Raw genomic sequence first — 21396 nt, 5'->3', positions numbered from 1 at the left:
CACAGAGCGACCAAGGATGGTGTCCAAGGTCACACAGGAAATTGAACCCAGGTCTTCCAAATCCTAGGCTAGTGCCCTAACCACTGGACAGTGCTTCCTTTCCTTCCCCTCTGTAAGTGCAGGCAAGACCGCCCCGTCACCCATCCCCATTGAGCTGCCCACACTCCCAGACTGTGTTTGTAACAGGATTCTTTATAAATCTAACAGTGAAAATGACTCTTAGCCAAAGCGCCGGGAATGCCTGCTGTGGTGAACCCCGGCCAACTAAGGAGAGATGGCTGAGTGTGCACAAGGGCTGGTCATATTTGGACAGGAGATTGATTAAGGATGTTATGAGAAGTTTTGTTCAGGTGGGGATGGGAGTTGTTGTCTGTGTTTACCTGTGTCTACCTGTGTCTTCCCCCTACATGAGGCAATCAGCACCCTGTTCATTCCGCACAGTAAGAAGTAATGACTGTACACAGTCACCTTAAAGCAGGGGTTCTCAAACTGAGGGTCGGGACCCGTTAGGGGGTCAAGAGGTTATTACATGGGGGGGTCGCAAGCTGTCAGCCTCCACTCCAAACCCCACTTTGCCTCCAGCATTTATAATGGTGTTAAATATATAAAGTGTTTTTAATTTATAAGGGGGGGTCGCACTCAGAAGCTTGCTATGTGAAAGGGGTCACCAGTACAAAAATTTGAGAACCACTGCCTTAAAGTCTCCACTGAGGGGAGTGGACAGCTCAGGGCTAGACTATTCTAACTACTATGGGCTTGAATTTGTGCCCTGAGCATTGCAACTGAACATTAGTTTATATTAGCAATGGACCCTTTCCACAAAGTGCAGATTCCAGTCTAGAGCTGAATGAGGACTTTTTTATAAGCGTTTTCAGTTCAGCCTGTTACAGAGAGAGATGAGGCTTGAACTCAATATCTGTATCCAAACTTCATATAGCTATAATGAGCAGAACTGAAACAGCCAGCTCCGAACATCGCCAGACAAAGAAGTTTGAATGCCAGATCCTAATCGGAGTTTTCACAAAGACCCCGGGGTGTTTGGATTTGTACCATTATAAAGATAGCTTGGAGCTACAAACTTTAATCTGAAACCCCAGAACCAGATCCATTTTTGGCTCGGGGCCAGGAAAAGGAGCAGCTGTGAATTTCCAGCTAGGATCTAGACTCCAAAGGTTTCTGGGGTTCTAGCTCTGTCGGTTTGAATCTCGCTACCATCTCTAGTTCCTGTGAATCCCAAGCCTCCCAAAAGCTGATGCATATTACAACCCAATAAAGACACATGTCTGACTCCTGCCCTTTGCTGGACAAGTAGTGAGGTATAATTGTCAGAGACTCTGGGGAACCCTCTAACCTGTCCTGCTTGCTGCCTCTAGGCTGCAGTGAGAAGAGCCAGGAGTGAGTGGGAAGAAAAGGAACATGTCCAAAATGTCATGACAGAAAAATCCCCTGTAGATAGGGCAGCAGGCACTCCACTGCCGTGCTTGAGCCTTAAACTAACATGTCCTCTTCTAACAACCGTTTCTGAAGCACGGTCTATTTTTCTGCCCTGTGTGCAGCTATAATTACTCTGCCCATCCCCATGTGACTAGTGATGATGGGTTTTCCCGCAAACAGCTGTAGGTTCACAACCGTGCTCCTATTTAGAGTACCCCTAGGAACTTTCACTCACTTTTCACAATTGAGTTCCCAATTAGAGTAAATATGTAGGCCTAGTTATCATAACAGGAGATTGTAGCCTGATCCTCCTGAATCCAAGGACAGGGTCCATGACAGTTGCCCAAACAAGCCAAGACCCTTGAAAATGAAGCTCACTTTCTAAAAATGTCTACTCTGTTGGGGGAAGCTGGGTTAGACTGCCAGCAAATAGCCCCTGCTGGGAGACCAGGCCATTTAAAAGCCGCCTCCTTTCTGATGGCTGGGGTGAGAAGCCCAGCCCTGAACCTCCGCTTTTATGTGCACTGTGAGAGGCCACCTACTAGTGATCTGCACTCCAGCAGGGAAACTGGCCAAGGTAACCTGTTAATCCTCCAGCAGAGGGCCTGGAAATTGGGCTGGGAGAGACATTCTCTAAGGTCGTTGTCAGGTGTGGTCTGAGAGTGAGGCCTGTGGACTCTGCTGTAGCCCTGGTGCTAATGGAGGAGTCGGGCTACATGAGGACCTCCTCATCCTTCGTTTTTCTGCTCTGGCGGGTGTGTGTATGAGGGAGAGAGTATCCTTGAGGCACCCCTGCATCCAAGCATGGTGATGTAGAGCCTCCTCTTTGAGAGCCAATTCCCACTAATGCAGGGGTGGGCAAACTTTGTGGCCTGAGGGCCACATTGGGGTTGCAAAACTGTATCGAGGGCCGGGTAGGGAAGACTGTGCTTCCCCAAACAGCCTGTCCCCTATTCGACCCCTGACTGCCCCCCTCAGAACCCCTGACTCATACAACTCCCCCTGCTCCTTGTCCCCTAACTGCCCCCTCCTGGGACCCCCCGCCCTAACCACCCCCCAGGACCTCACCCTCTATCCAACCCCTTGCTCCCAGTCCCCTGACTGCCTCGACCCCTATCCACACCCCCACCCCCTGAGACTCCCACGCTTATCCAACCCCCCCCACATTCCCTGTCCCCTGACCGCCCCCCAGAACCTCTGCCCCATCCAACTGCCCCTGCTCCCTGTCCCCTGACTGCCCCCTGTGACCGCCCGCCCCTTATCTAACCCCCCAGTCCCCTTACCATGCCACTCAGAGCAGCATGTCTAGCAGCCGCGCCACCCAGCCAGAGCCAGACACTCTGCCACGCTGCTTGGCAGGAGCACACAACCTCGCCGCTCAGAGCACTGCCAAGTGGTGGCATGGCTGCAGGGGAGAGGGGACAGCAGGGGAGAGGCCGGGAGCTCAAGGGCCGGGCAGGACAGTCCCGCAGGCCAGATGTGGCCCACGGGCTGTAGTTTGCCCATCTCTGCGCTAATGCCTACCTCCTGCTCTCTAGCCCAACCGCCAAAGCTGCAGGCAGCAGCAGCTTTGGCTTCTGTTCCTGAACTCATCTCCCTTTGCAACCTGCGAGACTCCCAGTTACCATGGTGATGGGTACGAGGTCAGTGCTTCGAGTAACAGTCAGGCATGAACACTAAGGTAGGGACGTGGGCTCCCCGAAGGTCAGCAGGAAAAGGGCAGGTAGGTTGTCTAGCCCAGGGGTCGGCAACCTTTCAGAAGTGTTGTGCCGAGTCTTCATTTATTCACTCTAATTTAAGGTTTCGTGTGCCAGTAATACATTTTAACGTTTTTAGAAGGTCTCTTTCTATAAATCTATAATATATAATTAAACTATTGTTGTATGTAAAGTAAATAAGGTACTAAAAAGTTTAAGAAGCTTCATTTAAAATTAAATTAAAATGCAGAGCTCCCCGGACCGGTGGCCAGGACCCGGGCAGTGTGAGTGCCACTGAAAATCAGCTCGCGTGCCGCCTTTGGCATGCATGCCATTGGTTGCCTATCCCTGGTCTAGCCTGTCATCCGTAGCAGGAGCGGGCAGGGCGGGTTATTCAGAAAGCAAGCGACTGAAGGGAAATAAGAAGTGGCTTGTTGCAGGGCGAGCTGACCTTTTACGAGGGTCGGGGCTCAGCTGCACCTTTGCCATGGTTAACTTGTCTCCCCAGGTGGAGGGGGTGAGTGTTGAGGTCATCTGACTATATCAGGCCAGGTGGGGGGTTGGGATTGAGAGGAGAACAGAGTGGGAATCGCTGACCTGAACTTTATAAAGAGTGGGAGGACAGGTGGGGGGCTGGGAAGAAGCAAAGCAGGTGGCGTCAGATAGATCAGTTCTGACCATCAGAAGGCAACAAGCAGGGGGCATAAAAACCAGAGCTGTATCTGGGCTTGGTGCCTGATTCTCCCCTCTAACAGGAATCCTAGTTCATAGACTGCATAGGACATAAATCATCTGAAAATCCACACTGTGAAGCTGGCTGAAAGGCTGGTGTGAGAAGAGTCAGAACTAGGCTGCATGGGGGAGGGGAACCCAGGCTTTAATTTCACCTGCAGTATCTACACTGCCATGCTGCCTTATTCTATGCGCTAAGATTCCATTGGCTTCTTGGTTCAAGTTAATTCCGTTTTAGAAAACAACAAAACCCTAGGAGTTTGGATTCATGCGGCCCCTTTCGTTTTGCAAATCAGTGCCCGGCCTGTGAGTTTGTTTAAGCTAAGCAACAATTAATAGCAAGAACAAGCATTTCCTTGGCTTACAGGCAGCTTGAGGCCCTTCCAACACACTCCCTTCCCCAGATTAACTAGGATTTAGTAGGTGTAAATTCTGTTTATATTAAGGTAGTTCCATAGAAACCAGCGCATACCATCGTCCCTATTCTTATCTCTGAATTCCATGAACAAGCAATCTCCGCAGCTCAGCTCAGGGTGACAGTTCCTGCTTTTCCAATAGACCTAATATTCCAGAGACAAGTGAGTACGGAGGTGGCAGTGACGGAACAATAAAGAGACACTGTCCACAGAACAAAGTCAAAGGCAGTCTCTGTGGAAGGGGGAAACTCCAAGGCATTAGTGACAGCTGATGGGTTGGTTAGTCTCTTCAGCCTCTAGGTAGAAGTTGCTCCAGTACACCTATTGTGTGTCCTCATATGGGCCCTCACTGGAGTGTATCCAAGTCTGGGGCACAAGGTGGGGGGGAGGGGAAGATTCCCACTGACTGCAGTGGGCATTGCGTTGGGCCATGTGTACTGCAGCGGAGAGGAAAATTGGAATAGGAGAATGGACATGGATGGTGGTAGTCTGAGCATCCCTGGGTGAGCGGCATACAGGGCAGGCTGTGTGTATTTGATGTCCTGGGCAATAGCTTTTCTGGGGTGTTCCCCGTCAATCATGTATGAAGTAGAGGTAGGCCTGGATCTGAATTTCAAATTGGACCCCATCCTCTGAATTTCAGACAGGAAAGTCAGGTTCAAATCTTAAGCTCCCTAAAATGCTGGTTCTGGGGTGGATCCAAAATCAAAGGGGGTTGGAATGTGGGGGCGCAGTCTTCCAGCTTCAGATTCAGAAGTGGCTCCAGATGTTGGAAATCTCATGAGAACAGCTGGTCTTGGGAGATTTCTGCTGCTCAAGTTGTTAAAATCTCATAATCTCTCAGTCTCCAGGCTCCTTGATGACAGCTCCAGAGGTTCCAATGGCCATCCAGCCTAAGCCTGAGCTGTAGATCTGGTCCAGCTCAAAGCTGGAGTCTAGATTTGATCTGGATCCTCCTGGACATGGCAGGTTTCGAATTCTGCCAGTACTCTCATCATGCAGCATGTCTAGCTTTCTGATTTGCTCCCGTGATGATCTTGATTGTTAAATCTATCACTGGGATAATCATAGCCAGATGCCCACACCTTGATTCCTCTCTCTTGCAGCATGTGAAGCCTACAACTAGATTGTCCAGCACCGTCTTCCCTCTGGCCCCCCCTCTCCATATCTCAGCACAGACACGCATAGCTGACCTCTGGCAGGAGGGCTGGGCTGCACTGTCCTTAGGATAATGCAGCTTACACCTATCCCCTGGCATGTTGGTGAGCCTAGCGGAAAGTTCTGCCAGCAGCACCCACTGGGACACTGGCATCACACCAGGCCACGGACCTGCGCCCTACATGATCCTGTATATCAGTGCAAAGTGGGCATCAAGCAAACCCAGCGAGGCTGGATTGGGTGAGGCCAGTCGTGGTCTTAGAGACAAGGGTTCACTCCTGGGCTAGCTGCTAACCAAGGTGTGTGTTTTGTTTTTTCAGGTGGTGCGGGAGACCGAGAAAAGATGCCTGTCAATCACGAAGCCTTCCTGCTCATGGCTAATTCCCAGAATGAGATGGAAGATTGGGTGAAAGCCATCCGGCGGGTCATATGGGCTCCCTTTGGTGGAGGTATTGCACATAGCTCACATGCACATAAATTAAAACTGTTGCCTCAAGGTAAAACATATTCTTGTGATACTAGGATACGTGGAAAGCACAATTTGGGGGCGGGGGTGAACCCATATTTCTCTTCCTCTGCAGTATGTAAAACTGCCCCCACCAAAGAAGCTGATTGGTGAAAGAAATAACATTGTATTATTATTATTTTATTTTAACTCTCATTGTTTACAGCTATTTTATTCCCTTGTCCCTGACTCCGCCTCCTCTTTCCTTTTTTGCTGAGAAGGAGGGTGTCCAGTCACCTCCTTTCTCCACCACTGGGCCAGATGCCCATTTCCATACTCTCAGGACATCTGAAAGGCAGAGTCACCTTCCACTTGACAAAGATAGGGCCCGATCCTGCAGCCTGTGTGCAAGTGAAGCTCCCATTGACTTTAGTGGGTGTCTTTGTCTCTGTAAGGATTGCAGGGTCAGACCCAGGGCACCCCTTGAGAGGGTAATCAGTGTTGCCAACTTGTGTGATTTTTTTTATCTCCAGTCTCACAATTTTGATGTTTTACCTAAATCCCCTGCTCCTGGAGCCCTGTGATTACACAAGACTTTTTAATGCTGAGATTAAGTTTCTGTCCCTCCTGGCTGTGGGGAAAAGCTTGAGAATGTGACCCCTGTCTATCCGGAAGGCTCAGCCATCACAAGGCCAATAAAAAACCCAACTTTTTTTTAATCTCATGATTTTATGCCAATCTGCTGATTTTTGGCGGGGACTGACTCATGTTTTGGAATGCCCAGGTTCGGCTGTATTGAGGAATGTCGGTAGCCAGTGGTTGTCTCACTGGTAATGTCTCCCTTCCTCTGAGGCCCTGCCTACCCTAGGCAGAAGCATCCAGATCCTCAAGGGTATTTAGATGCCTAATTTATATCAACATCAATGGGACTTAGGCACCTAAATACCTCTGACAAGCTAGGCCAAAGGCCTTGCTGCCTATCTGACTGTGGTCTATGCTTGCTGTATCAGTACAGTGCCCTGGAACAGCTGTTGTACCATGGGCACAAGTGTCCATTGCAACATCTAGGACAAGGCCTCTGCCCCAGTTCAGCTGGATGTAATCTAATGTGCTGCGGGGTCCCCACAAGCAGCAGGATGCACTGATTCAGCTGCTCCTCCTAAGCCCAGCCCGCAGTGCCATGCCCACATTTTCAGTTTACCCCAAAGACGCCTCCTCCAAGGGTGTCAGGAATCCCAGAATGCACCGGTGCAACCACAGCTAGAGATTGTGCTTTTAGTGGAACCTGCGTAGGTCTGTTAAAGACTACTTTAGCTGGGTCACACAGCAAACACTGCAAGGAAAACTGAGACAAGCAGCAATTCAATGCAGGAGATGTCTCTGTGACAGGACCTCCTCTAGCGCAGATGGCATCAGTGCTCCTGCTGTCGTGTATTTGGGTATTTTTATTGTCAAAGTGACCAAGGACTTACCAGTCTCATGAAATAATGCTAGGCTGACATCTACAGTTAGGGGTAAATCCACTGGCTCTGGACTCAGCATTACCAACCCTAAGGAATCCAAAGATCTGCATTTAGGCCCAAAAAGCTCAAGATTGATTTCAAAATCAAGAGGGTTTTTTAAATACATTTTGGTGTTTTTTTGCTTGGCCTTCTGGTTTCTGAGCCTCTGAGGTGCACACAAGCTTCCAAGCTATACTCTGCAACTATGAGGGCTAGAAACTTGTGGGGGGTTTTAAAGAATGAAATCTGATGTTCTCCCATAATCCCATGACTCCAGGAACTGGAGCTTTAAAAAAAACACCAACTATCATCAGACTGAGAATAAATCATGAGAAGTGGCAACGCTGTAGACTAGGAGCTGGATAATAAAGAAGGAAAGGCAGCTACTAGGGATGTTAATGAGAGCTGGATCAGGCCCTGTAATAATATTAATATCTAGTTCTCATCATCAGTAGATCTCAAAGCACTTTACAAAGGAGGTCAGTATCACTATCTCCATTGTGTAGATGAGGAAACTGAGGCACATAGCAGGGCAGTGACTTGCCCAAGGTTACCCAATAGGCCAATGGCAGAGCCAAGACTAGAACCCAGGACTCTTGAGCCCCATTGCACTGTCCTATTCGCCAGGTCAGAGAGCCATTACAATTTAATTGCCAAGCAGTTGAAAAAAAATTTGAAATTCTGGTCATTTCACGTCAGCTCATTGACCAGTATTAATTTTAAATAATGCCTAACCCCATTCTGGCTATCATGCCTGCCTGTTTTATCTATGTCTCTCTTCCTTTCCCTAGTACACCTCTACCTCGATATAGCGCTGTCCTCAGGAGCCAAAAAATCTTACCGCGTTATAGGTGAAACCGCGTTATATTGAACTTGCTTTGATCCACTGGAGTGCGCAGCCCCGCCCGCCCCGGAGCAGTGCTTTACTGCGTTATATCAGAACTCATATTATATCGGGTCGCGTAATATCGAGGTAGCGGTGTATTTACAGCATGCCAATCACCAGGAGATCTAGTTGCTACATTCATTTCTGAAGTATTTGAGGAAATGACCAAATTCACTCACACCCCTTCCCTGGAATCAGAGCAGGGCTCTTTGCATGTGGTATTTCAGCCTAGCTCACTATATGGGAAGGCTGTAAACAAAGCTGTCTCTTTGTGTTTTAACCGAATAATTTTAACTCCGCTTCACTGCCACCGCTCCTAATTTGAGAGCCAAGTCTTATCAGTCGACACGTTTTAATATTTGAAACTGGGGAGGAAAAAAATCAGGCTTTATTATTAATATGTAAATATCCAGCCCTGGAGAAGGTTGATAGGATGTGAAAATGAATTATGCCAAGATAAAAGGGGCGGCTTAGCCACACGCTTTCATCTTTGCTGATGTATTGAAGAAAGTCCTAAATCAAAGAGGATGGGGGACATGTTGGTGCGGGCACACGCACCGGCACAGCCTTTCAAAAAAGAATCTGAAAACTCCCCAAAGCTGCTGAGGATCCCAAGTTATTAATTGGAGACAGGTGCAGACTTAAAAGCCACACAGAGTTTATGCTTTGAAACAACTTTTAAATTTGGCCTTAAAATATAATCCGTGGGCTCCTGAGCCTGGTGGAGAAGGCTGGCTTGCTTAGGGCCCATGTGGGTTTCTAACAGGTTCCCCTGGCTTTCAGGGCCTGGGATCCATGCATCTAGTCAGTTGCAGCCAGAACAGAGGTTTTTGGGAGCTCAGCTTTGGAAAGGAGTTGTGTGCATTGGGTTGTTTGTGGCTGGTTTTTATTTTAAAGAGCAGACATTTAAAATGAATGGATACAGCTGGGCTGTGAAGTGTTAGCCAGGCTTGATTAAAACTCCAGCTGACCCTGCCTCACTCTCTCAGGAACAAATCTCTTGTTTGCACCACTGCCCTTCACGGAGTTACTCTGCATTTACTCCCCATAGCCAAGAGCAGAATCTGCCCACTGTGGGGCACCTGTGCGTGGCTCCATGACAGACATGCAAGTCAGACCCACAAATGCTGCTTCATGCCTCCCCTCCTTGCCACTAGGGGCTCCCTTCTCTTTAGATGGAGAGTTGCCTCCAGTCCCCAAAGTCCTGCTGTTTTCTCCCTACTGTCCCTTACAGCGTGTTTGCTGCAGCACTGCAGAATGGTGCAGTGTGGGCTAGTGGTTACAGCACAGGCCTGGGATGCAGGGTACCACGGACTTGCTGTGCAATGCTGGGTTTAGCTGCACCTCCCAGCATCCACCAAAGCCAGCTGCATGATGCTGCTTTGACAGAGGGGAAGGGTGAGGTTATCACTTCAGTGGGCATGGTAATACTTGCTCATTCCAGCAAAAGCCAGTGAGTATTGGCTGCTTTAAGCAGGGCCTGGCTGGTTGTTCACTTCCCCGGGGTTCTTGTTCCTTCATTGTCTCACCTAACGAAGTCCCACTCAGGTTGGTTGAGGGATTGAAGCTAGGGCCTGTGCTTCTGAAAGCATGAGCCTCTATTGCCTGAGCTGAAAACCCAGGCATGGGAGCTGTGAGGCTGCAGCTAACGCGCAGACCTCTCTGCTGGATCAGTGCTAACTTGGCAGAGAGCCAGACTGCTAGGCTGGGCTACACGGTTATTTATTTCCTTTCCTTTCTCTTCCTCCTGATCTCTCTGGACATGGGTGGCTCCCTGCTCCCCTTGCTCTCTCCTCCCTCATACTTCCTGTTCAGTGTGCTACACCTGCCCTTCTCTTCCCCCAGCAGCCCAGCTCATCCCCCACCCCTGAGCCTGGCAAGGTCTGACTAGCTTAGATAGCATCTCATCTCCACACTAGGCCTTTCTGCTGCTGCTTCTGCCTCCTGGTCTCCTCCCCCATCCCTCAACTACACAGATCTCCCTGCTATGGAGCTGTTGCCATGGCCAGGAGCGTGCTTGCCTCAAGCAGAATAAGTCAGCCCTGCTTTAAGAACTTGCCTACGCCAGGAAACTGACAGGAGTAGCTCCAGGTTTAGCCTCTCTGTTCTGCAATACAGCACTTTATTCCAGGGTAATTAGCGTGCTCATTCTGAAAAAGAGCATCCACCCAGGGAGCTCTTTCAGTCAGTTGCCCCATGTAGACAAACCCTAATTCATTGAGACCCTCAGCTCAGCCAACAGGGGAACCTTGGCTCCAGATCCTCTAATCTGGGATCTGTCCAGGGAAATGCAGGAATTCCCAGAAACGGTGGGGTAGCTGAGTGACCTTCCTGGAGCAGCTGGGTCCCTGTGTCTGTGTCCTCACTGCTGACATGGGGATCGCCCCACCCAGGCTGAATTAATGACTCTGCCTTGCATGGAAGTTGCTGTATGAAGGCAAAACACTGTTATTCTGGAGTGCCAAATATTCCCATCAGACTCACATGTCCACTGGGAAGCTGGGCAGTTTAGTGGCTAGGACACTGTGCTGGGATTTGTCAGGGGGTTCAGCTCCTGGACTAGCCCTAGACTCAGTGTGATCTGGGGTAAATCATTTAAACTGTCTTGTGCCTCTGTTTTCCTTGTATACAATGGGGATTTCCCGGTGCAACTGTTGTGAGCACAGAGTCCATTCATGATTGTGGGTGCACACGGTACTGCAGCGATACAGGCCAGGTAGATGGCTCCTCTTATCTTCACAATGCCAAGTGTCATTACACAGCTGAGATGCTGCCCCGGAAGTGGAGGCCAGCCTCCTCTAGAGTTGTTCCGTCCATGTCTCTGTCGTGCAGGCACCGCGTGTGCCAGGTTTTCCTTCCTTCACATGGGGCAGGGAAGGGCACGCTGGGAGGCGGGCTAAAACCCGGTTTGCTCCCTGAGCAGCTGCTGGGTGTTTGCCTTGCCTCCCGTGTGTGGTGTTATCTCTGCACAGAGATACAACTGGCGCCCGGCTAGTTTTATCAGTGTTTGTTCTTCCAACCCAGAGTCAGTGTTGTCTGATGGTGGGAGACAGACTCAGGCAATGGAAGAGGAACAGAGGAGGGGTCTGTCTTAAGGGAATGGATGAATTCAGAAAGATCCACCTGGGACAAGAAGAAGGACAAAATATCTATGAGGAGGTTATGATCAGCTTAACCCCAGTCAGTATTTGTAGCAGCAGAAGTCAGGATCTCCTCTTTCAGATAGGGAAACTGAGGCACGGGACTGGGAGAAGACTGAGTCAGGTATGGGGCCTAGCTATCTGCACCTCCCCCCCCCCAAATATAGCAGTCTGCTTGGCATCTTCTTTGTCTCTCATGTCTGCCCCTGGGATATGACAAGACCTGACTTACCTAATATCTAAGGTACCCCTATGGGCTCATTGTTATAGTGTCTGGGCACCTCACCATGTATTTATCCTCACAACACTCCTGTGAGGCAGGGCAGGGCTGTTATCCCCATTGTACAGATGCGGAAACTGAGGCACAGAGAGGCCAAGTGACTTGCCCAACATCACACAGGCTGTCTGTGATGGAGCAGGCCTAGATCTCTAGCTAGCACCCTCACCATGGGGCTGTCCTTCCCTTTGGCTACTCTCTCTGATCTGTACTAGAGAAGAGACAAAGATGGACCCAGTAATCAGACCCTGCATAGACTTCAAATGTGCAGAAAGCCTGAGTCCTGGATCTGACCCTGCTCTGGTACACTGCAGAGGTGGTTACGGCTACTGGAACAGGGCATATAGCTTACAAGGCTAAGACCATGCTTGGGGTGAACATCAATGGGACTTGTGTTCCTAAGTGACCTAGGGGGCTTTGACAGCCCTGAGCCCTAGAGCAGAGGTTCTCAAACGGGGGTCGTGACCCCTCAGGGGGTCGCAAGGTGGTTACATGGGGGTCGTGGGCTTTCAGCTCTGTGGAGCTGACAACCCTGAGCTCCCATTTAATTAAATAACCCCCAGTTTTAATTTATATGGGGGAGAGTGTCACATTCAGAGGCTTGCTGTGTGAAAAGGGTCACCAATACAAAAAGTTTGAAAACCACTGCCCTAGAGCTTACTGTCTAGAGATGAACCAGAGCCGTTCCATTTCTCAGGGCTTCATGTGATACTCCTAGGTTTCTGCCCTGTGAGGTTCACTCCCTCCACACGTATGACTTGTAAGCTTCCAGAAAACAAATGACCAAGGGTCACGGTGGATTCTCCATCACTGGCCATTTTTAAATCAAGATGGGATGTTTTTCTAAAACATCTGCTCTAGGAATTAATTCAGGGAAGTTCTCTGGCCTGTGCTACACAGGAGCTCAGACTTGGTGGTCACAGTGGACCCTTCTGGCTTTGTAGTCTATGAAGCTATGACTTTGCAACTCAGCTCAAACATCCAAGCTTTGCCTGGCTCCAGATTGAGATGTGTGACAGCTCAGGAATATGGAAGGTCCAGAGTAGTGCCCAGCAGTGTGGGGCACTGTGTGAAGTGTGTTAGCACCACTCCAACCAGGGAAGGACATGCGCCCCCAGAACCTTGGAGCTAAAGGCTGCCGGTGAGGCTAGTGCTAGTGCTGCTGCAGAGAGGGGAGACAATGAACAAAATCCCCCAGGTGCTGTAAATTGGACTAGCTCTATGGCTTCCACCAGCTGGGGGCCTGGCTCATTGTCTCTTAGCTCTTGAGGTCATAGGCACCAGGGGCCAAGACACCAGGGTGTCTGCTGGGCAATATAGTAGCTTCCTTATATATAGTGGCAAGTATCGCCACAGTGCTGCACGTAAGTCCTTAGGGCCTATGAAAGGACAAGGGCTTGTACTGTGTTAGAGGGCATGCTGGACTCGCCCACAAACCAGAAGCTCCCTCAATTGGCTAGAAGTAGTAGTACCTTGCTTCTGTGCCACGTGGCCTCTTCTGCACTACTGCAGTGCTAGTAAATTATTAATATGACAGTAGCTCCTGATATAGGAGTGTTCTAACAAAACGTCTGAATGCATATATGTAAATAAGGTACCAATAGATGGCACTCAAGAATGTGTAGCATAGTGCCTGGATTTTGTGGGACCAATAACATTTCTTGTGCCCTGCAAAGAGGTTCCTCTTTACATGGAGCTCTTAGCAGCAGCCAAAGGCCTCAGGCCCTATTGTGCTGGGTGAACACAGAAATGACAATCGCTTCCATGAAGATATTCTGACTGTAAGCACAGTTTTTCCCAAAAGAGCCCCTATTGCGTTACAAACTCTCATCAACAGGCTCATATGTATATTTGAACCTCAGCCCTCTACTGGAGACAATCAGAACTGCTCATCTCTGTTTCATATGCCCTTTACTGCTGATGGTGATTCTCCTCTAGATCAAGTATGAGGGAGCCTGTGTTCATCAGCAGACTGATCTGAATTCCATTCCTGTTGGCCGTAGCGTGCCACCACCAAGTAATAATGGTGAAATCTTAGATGGCCACAAATTTGTTACATTAGACTGTGTAGACTGGTGGGGGCAGTGCCTGGGGGGCTGACTCAGAAGGGGAAGTGCCCCCCGACTGAGTCACCCACATCACTTCCTGCCACACTCTTGGTTTCCCGCACAGGCCTCCTCTGCGAGCACTGGCCATGTTTGTGCTAGGTTTATGAAAGCTGACAGACTCAAAGCCCCCCTGGCTCTCAGAGCAGGCCATGGCAGTGGGTGATTAATAGGGCAAATATGTACCTGTGGTGTTTCTCAGCTTGCAGGCAAGTTTTTTAATATCTCTGTGTTGTTTCTTTGATGAATATTGTGAGAATCTGTGTTAAAGGAGAAAGTTAGCTAGCTGCCTGCAGGCGGCAGATTTAACCCTTTGAGAGACCCTCCAACCTCTTCAGCTCCTCTAGGTCACTCATAGGCTGCAGGTTTGGCTGCCGTGGCCCATTCCGTCCTGGGCCACTGCTGAGACAGCTCAGAAAAGTTTTGTTAACTTATTTAAACAGAAGTCCTCATGTCCTGGTTCAGGAATGCCTGAATGCCACAAGAAAGGGCAGCTTCCCTGCTCTTTCCATCCCCATGATGTTTAAATAAACCTCTGAACCTTCCAGTGCTTTTCAAGCTCCTCTGAGGTTCTTTCTTGCTTGCCGCTAAGGGCTCTGGCTGGAATCCAGCTGTTGCCCTAGGGGTGAAAGCCACTCTGTATCTCTGTGCTATAACATTCCTGACCCATCCAGGCTCAGTGTCCACTTGGGTTTAAGCTCCAGGAAGTTGTCCTCCTTTTTCCTGATTCCCAGGTTAATGCTGGATCACCTGGCCTGGTGGAGGAGGTACAGGAACTGCAGCAGGCAGCTCACCTGTGTACAGGAGTTTCAGGGGGAGCAGCAATGGGCCTGTTACTGATCTGATTCTGATCTAACTTTACAAATTCTAGGAGAACTGAGCATGTCAGTCCTGAGACACGTTTGTTCCTGCCTCAGTAGTAAATGCCACCTGAATAAGAACCTGTGCCGCTTTGCGTTGTTATTAAAATAGCAAGCAGAGGCCCCGTTTGGCTGTGTATACCCCTAGTGAGAGCTCACACTCAAAACAGACCAGACAGATATAGGGTAGGAAGAAGACCTAAGGCACAGAGAGTGACTTCCTTAAAGTCATACAGCAGGTCTGTGATTAGAACCCAGGTCTGACTCCCAGGCCAGTACTTTAGCCAGTAGGCCAGACTTCCTCCTGATTCCCAGACTCCTCCGCTGGCCCTGTTATGCCCCAGACTGCAGCACAGGGCAGGGAACACAGTGCTAACTGTGTGTGTTCTCTTCCCCACTACCACATCCACCTTGTGGGGGAATTGACAAGGACACTGACTAGCCAATGGTCAGTCCTCATTTTTAGCATCAAGCTGGACATTGCTGCTCAGCCAGGACACGTGGTTTCTCAGTGCAGGTCGGTAGCTTCCCCATGAGCAGTGAGTGACTCGACTTCGCTTGTCTCAGTCTCAGAGAATAGGATTTTTCCTAGCTGGACAGACAGGGATGCAGTGGAGTTAGTTGCCCACAAATATATTTCGCAGAGGGCAAGCTATGAACACCTTCCATCAGTCTGGATGGAGAGCTCCGCTGGTAAATCAGCTTCCCTACCCTCCGGTGAGCTAGAGAACTATTAGTAGGCACAGAGCAGTCACACGGGGGAAGTCTCTGGCAGAATTGGAAATGAGTCTCCACTGAAACCCAGTTCTGTGCTTCCTTCTAAAGGGAAGGGAAGGCAGGCAGTTCAGAATCAGTTCACACATGGGAGGAGTTTGGGGCTCCCTTATAAATGCAGATCTCAGAGGAACCATCAATATCTATTGCAATCTTTTTGCAATTCAAAGTGCCAAATGGCACTCCCAAGCACAAACAGCTCCATAGCTGGGAAGAGTAGATTACTGCATTGCATGTCATGGTTACGCTAGATTTTTTTTTTACCCTAAACTCACCCTTCACATATAAGGACGGAGGTTTTGGTTGTGCAGTTATGCTTTGAGTTCGTTGCAACTTAAATATAGATGTAAAAGATAAAAGACAATGCATGAGAATTAGCAAATGGATCGGATTCTCTTGCTGAGCCTGAAGGATGCAGCAAAGTGAAATGATGAGTGTGAAATTGACTCAGCAATGAGAGGTTTATGGGGGCATGCTACCAGCAGAGCCAGACACTCCTGAGGTTTGGTTTGGAGAAGCACTCCGGTGATCACCCCATTCATTTCCCAGGTACCAAAGCTGCTGAGGTCTGGGGCTCTGGCAAGGTTTGGGGGCACTGGTTTGGATTGGTACTTTATGTGAAGTGATCTACAGATCACTGGTCTGAATAAATAATATTCCCTAGCTCTTATCTATTGCTTTTCATCCCCAGATCACAAAGCAAGTTACAAAGGAGGTCAGAATGATTATCCCCAGTCTGAATATGTCCAACTTCAACTTCCAGCCATTGGGTCGTGTTAAACCTTTGCCTGCTAGATTGAAGAGCCCTTTACCAAATGTATGTTTCCCCGTGTTGTTATAGCATTGTGTGGAGAATCAAGTTTTCCAAGGGATATTTGCTCAGATCAGATCGCTGCCTGTTAATGTGAAAGGTATTTTTATGTTGCTCTCGACATTTCATTCTCCAAATATTTCTTCTTGTCATTGTTTAGAGAGAAGCAGACTAATAAGTGGCTAGTTTTGGCGCGGCACTCTGCATGTTGTGGCTAAGCAATGCTCATGGCTGTTTATCATCTTTTTGTTTTCTCCATGCAAACAGTTATAAGCTCAGTTCAGAGAATAAGCCGTGCAGAGTCCGCTGCAGTGTCATTTACTGCGCTGTTTAATGAGGCTCCTTCCCGTCATACTTCAGAGAGATGGCAAAACTGTTTAGACAGGGTTCGTTGAGTCTCCCCCACTGCTAAGGGAAGATGACCAGTGATGTTTAATAACCTTTCAATGCTTGCGCCGTGTCTCATGTTTGTCCTAAATGCAGGTCCGGTTGACACTGCTGAAAATCAGTGTGAGCTGGTTATTTCAGTCAGCATGCAGAGGACTCTTTACTCTAAGGCTTTGATTTTCATTCAGACACCAGTAAATGGCTCCCTGGTCCAGATACTGGCCCAAGGCAGGGTGGAGTTTTGTTAAGAGGATCTGTCCCAAACATCTGGGAGAGCAGGGAATAGAAGGGAATTGTTCTGTGCCCAGGGAAGGAGGATTGCTAGATGACTTTCTGCTGAGTTTAGCAGTATGACTGATCGTCCTTAATTATTTGACTGCCAGCTTTCTGTTGGCATAAGGAAGTGACCCGTCCACTTGAGTTTGGCTCGGATAAGAGATGGGCCTGAAGTGAAAATCCTGGATCTGAATGTGCCCAAACTTTGAGGGAGGTCAGATCTGGATTAAAACTTTAAGACTGGGCCCTACCTCTAAAACAGGGGCAGGCAAACTTTTTGGCCTGTGTGCTGCATCGAGTTTCGTAAATTGTATGGAGGGCTGGTTAGGGGAGAGGGTCGTGGCCTGGCCCCCACCTCCTATATGCCCTCTCCCCCCCAGGACCCCTGCCCCATCCACACACCCCCGCTCCCTGTCTCCTGACTGCCCCTGGACTCCCACCACCCCATCCAACTCCTCCTCTCATTTCTGATGCCCCCCCCCCGGGACCCTTGCCCCATCCAACCACCCCTTCTCCCTGTCCCCTGACTGCCCCCAGAACCCCTGCCCCTGACTGCCCACTTCCACCTCATCCAATCCCCCATCCTTCCTGACTGCCCCCCCAGGACCCCTGCCCCCATTCAACCCCCTGTTCCATGCCCTCTGACCGCCCCAACCCCTATCCACACCCCCGCCCCCTGACCACCACCCCGAACTGCCATGCCTTCTATCCAACCCCCCCTTGCTCCCTGCCCCTTACCGCGCTGCCTGGAGCACTGGTGGCTGGCGGCGCTACAGCCACACCACCCAGCTGGAGCCGAGCCACACCGCCGCCACCACGCAGCACAGAGCACTGGGTCAGGCCGGGCTCTGCAGCTGCGCTGCCCCAGGCATTCACAGCCCCGCTGCCCAGAGCACTGCGCCGGCGGCGGAGGGAGCGAGCTGAGGGCATGGGGGAGGGGAGACAGCAAGGGAGGGGTCGGGGTTAGCCTCCCGGGCCAGGAGCTCGGGGACCAGGCAGGACGGTCCCGCGGGCCGTAGTTTGCCCACCTCTGCTCTAAAAAGAAGCAAACCAAGCCCAGGATCTTACATCCCTGAATACAGCAGCTTGGGCCCAGAATCAGTCTTGCACCCCCCTGGGGAGCTGTGTGAAGGCAGGCAGGTTCCATTCACACAGGGGGTTGGAGTGGAACCTTACAGCAGTTCCTAGGGGCTCACCGTCCCTGAGTTCTGCTGTCAGTTTCAGGGTTGAATTTGGCCTGTTGCAGATGCCAAGCTAGAAACCTGCCCAGGTTTTCGGGGGGGTTTATGAGCCTGAGTGAATTTCCCAGCAAGCCTGGGTTGAGTCTGAAGGCTTGTAAAGACATGTGCAGCCAGGTCCCTTTCCCACAGCTCTAGCCCCTACGGACTAACTGCTCGTGAGCGCATACTGGGAGACTCCGCCCCCAGCTGCACATTGTGCCAAAGCTGGGGTATCAGGGACCCAAACAGCTCAGCTCACCAGCAGAACATCCATGGTGGGTATTCTTGCCACATAGCCCTGGAGATCAAGATTCTAGCAACAGAACAAGAGCAGCCCAGGTAGTGGCAGCGTACGCATCCCCCCAGCAACCCCATTCCCCTGGGGAGAGAGGTGGTCAGTCTCCATTGCCAAGTTGGAGCACCGAGTGCCAGTTGTGATGGTAATTTGTATGCAGTGTTACCAGCAGAGGTACGCTGCTGTTAGCAGCTAGAAATGAGCCTCTTTGGAAGACAATACCCTGGTCACTGAAAACACAAAGGGCTCTGGCTGTAGTTAGAGCAGGAGGGACTTGGTTAGTTTGAGCTTGGAAGGGTAGAAGGGAACACTTGCACCTGTAGGGAGGCTGATGAGCTAATGAGGTAACTAGCTACCAGCTGGATAGCTCTGAGAAGAAAGCAAGCAGTATGAAAGGCTGAGCCAGGGGTCAGGAAGGGGACTCCATGCAACTGCTGCTATGTTATGATGTACCTGGAGCATAAGCAGTAATAAAGAGTTGGTATCCTGGTGGACTGTGTGTGTCTGCTCGATTCCCAAAGAGATCCTGCCAGCCAGAGGTTCCAAGAGCTGAAGGGAGAACCCATTCACACCAGCTCTCAAATCCTTCTCATGAGTCTGGCAATATTGGGTTTCCTTCATCAATCCCCAGCTCCTGGGACCAGGGCTTTCATTTTGATTAAAAAGTATGGTTCTTGCCCTTGTGGTGGCTCAGAAAAGCTTGGAAGTGTGATCCACGTCCAGCCTAGTGTCTCAAAACCCAGAAGGCAAATTGGCTTAAAAATCATGAGATTTCTTTTAATCTCATGGCAGTTTGGCCATTGATTCACAATTTCTGAGTGCTTTGGATTGGGAATGCTGTATTCAACATGCACCCCGTCCTTATGAATTAGACTGAGACCTGCTTCACGTGGGCCACCCAATGGAGATCAGATGGTAACTGTGGCAGAGATAACTGCAATATGACATTGTCCTGCTGTTCCCATGCCCCTATACTGTACCTTGAAGGCAACAGCTGGAACAATTAGACTCCTCAATTCAGATGACACAAGCTGTATGAATGACTGTATATACGGTATTTTGACCCCAGATAGCCAGAAGCGAATAGCCAGCTGCATCCATGGAAGTTCTCTGGAGGGGAACAGCTAGCCAAACTTCGGCCCATCTCACAAGTTTGGGATGCTGGTGGGTTATGGGTCACTGATCTGCAGTCCTATGATCCATTTTTTAAATGGAGTGAAGTAAAGCTATTGTATTGTGTCCAAGCTCTGTGGAACCCACTGGTCAGTGTGTTACACATTCTCCTGCGGTGCTTGATCTAGAGGGTGGGTGGATCTCTGGACTCAAGCTGCATCAACTTATGCCTCTAGCCCTGGAGGTTGCTGGTTCAGTACCTGGTGTTTGCCTTCACATTTGCAACCCCCTCCCCATATGGCTGGGCCCCTTAGTTGGTTCTGTCCTGTTGATTATCCTGCTCAGTACTTCACAGTAACATTGGGTAGCTTCTGTGGGGATGGCTAAAGCAAATGTGGTGCAGCCAATAAGGCTGCTCAGACTCTACCTGGGTTAGACCATGTGAGAAGCTACAAATTAACCTGGAGCTGAGCGGATGTCCCGTGACTGACTCAGGTGGGGAGGGATGAATGTCTGACGTCTAGCACTTGGTATTCAATCAAAACGTCAGATGGGGGCAAGGGACTATTTGTGGGGCAGCTAATAGCATGAAGGGACCAAGAGCATGGCATGCAGACAGCAACTGTTGCTGAGTTCCCCCGGCTATCAGGAATAGATCTGACAAGCAATTAGAGCATGAATATATTACACAGCCTATAGGGGATGCCTTTGTTAAAACTTGCGACCCATACTTAGCTGTTTACTCAGGCTGCAGCATGGAGGGTGAGCAAGATCCTACCTGCCTGTCTGTCTCTCTTTCCCCTTGCTGAGGTTGCTGGCTAGCTCTGCATCTCATTGGATATTTCAAATGCTTTCTGCACAAGTCATAATTAATGCCGAGTCGTGGAGCTGAGACCAGATGTGCTGCTGAGATTATCTCCCAGGGCAGACCGGCTGCTCTCTGCTTTCCAGCGTTGGGTGCATGGAAGGCTGCCAGTGCTGGGACTCAGAATGTGTCTGATGCCTGAAGTCAGGACTTTCTTTCTCTGCCGCTCCTGCTGTCTGACGCTGCCTGGCTTCTGCTTGAAGCTCAGTGCCTGCCATGTAGCTGAATGCTGCACAAGAACCAGAGGTACGCAACAGTTTTCCAGAGCTTACTGTTGTTATGGTTTCCCTTTGCTAGAGGAAATGCAGATCTTTGCATTAATACTTGGGTAAGCTCAGACACAGGCTAAATATAACTTCAGTCTTTACAGAGGTAAAACAGTGAGGAGGGTATGGTCTAGGGCCAGAAATGCTGTCTTCACCCCCAGACACAAAACTAGCTGCTAAGGAAGTTTTCAGTGGAGTTTTTTGCACCTGAATTTGTGTGTGTGTAAGTATACGCATGAGTGAACATGTCGTAACACGTATGAAGGATGGTCTTTTGTTGAAGGGACTAGAACTAAGGAAATCAGAGTTCAGTTCCCAGCTCCACCAGGGATTCCCTGTTTGACCTTGGGCAAGTCTCATAATCTCTCTGTTCCTCCAGTCCTGATAGTTGTTGTGTCCCTTTCTCCCACTCTGTCTGACTTGTCTAGTTAGAGCATAAGCTCTTAGAAGCAGGAACTTCCCCTGTGTGTGCATGTGCGTGCAGTGCCTTGCACAATTGGGCCTGTAGCTTCTACTGAAATACTAATGATGTGCACTGGAGGGTGTGTGTTGATGTACACAAGTGGGGAAAATGACTATGTCTGTGCATGATGGTGAATGTGTGTTTATGTGTCCACATGTGTGGAGGTGAGCATGCATGATGGTGTGTGGGAATGAGGGGTGTGTGTGTGTGTATTTGTGGTTGACCCTGTGCCCATCCATGATTTTGTGTTTGTGAGAGTGACAGATGGGGGGGC

At 49.7% G+C, this 21396-nt stretch overlaps 1 protein-coding gene across 8 annotated transcripts in view; it reads left to right on the top strand.

Annotated features, from left to right (window-relative positions):
• The window catches only part of ARHGAP22 (Rho GTPase activating protein 22), a 270307-nt gene that overhangs the window by 204536 nt on the left and 44375 nt on the right, over positions 1-21396 (top strand). For 5 of the 8 annotated variants that reach the window (XM_065551600.1, XM_065551603.1, XM_065551605.1 and 2 more), the window contains one exon: positions 5758-5934. In XM_065551600.1, coding sequence (XP_065407672.1) covers positions 5758-5934 — 177 coding nt within the window. Of the gene's footprint in view, positions 1-5757; positions 5935-18748; positions 20640-21396 lie in introns of those variants that run through there. The other 3 variants (XM_065551601.1, XM_065551604.1, XM_065551607.1) reach the window with 2 other exon arrangements.

Source organism: Chrysemys picta, chromosome 7, assembly GCF_011386835.1.
Source record: "Chrysemys picta bellii isolate R12L10 chromosome 7, ASM1138683v2, whole genome shotgun sequence".
Classification (NCBI taxonomy): Eukaryota; Metazoa; Chordata; order Testudines; family Emydidae; genus Chrysemys; species Chrysemys picta.
Note: the sequence above shows the minus strand (reverse complement) of the source record. Positions and strands in the feature narration are given on the sequence as shown.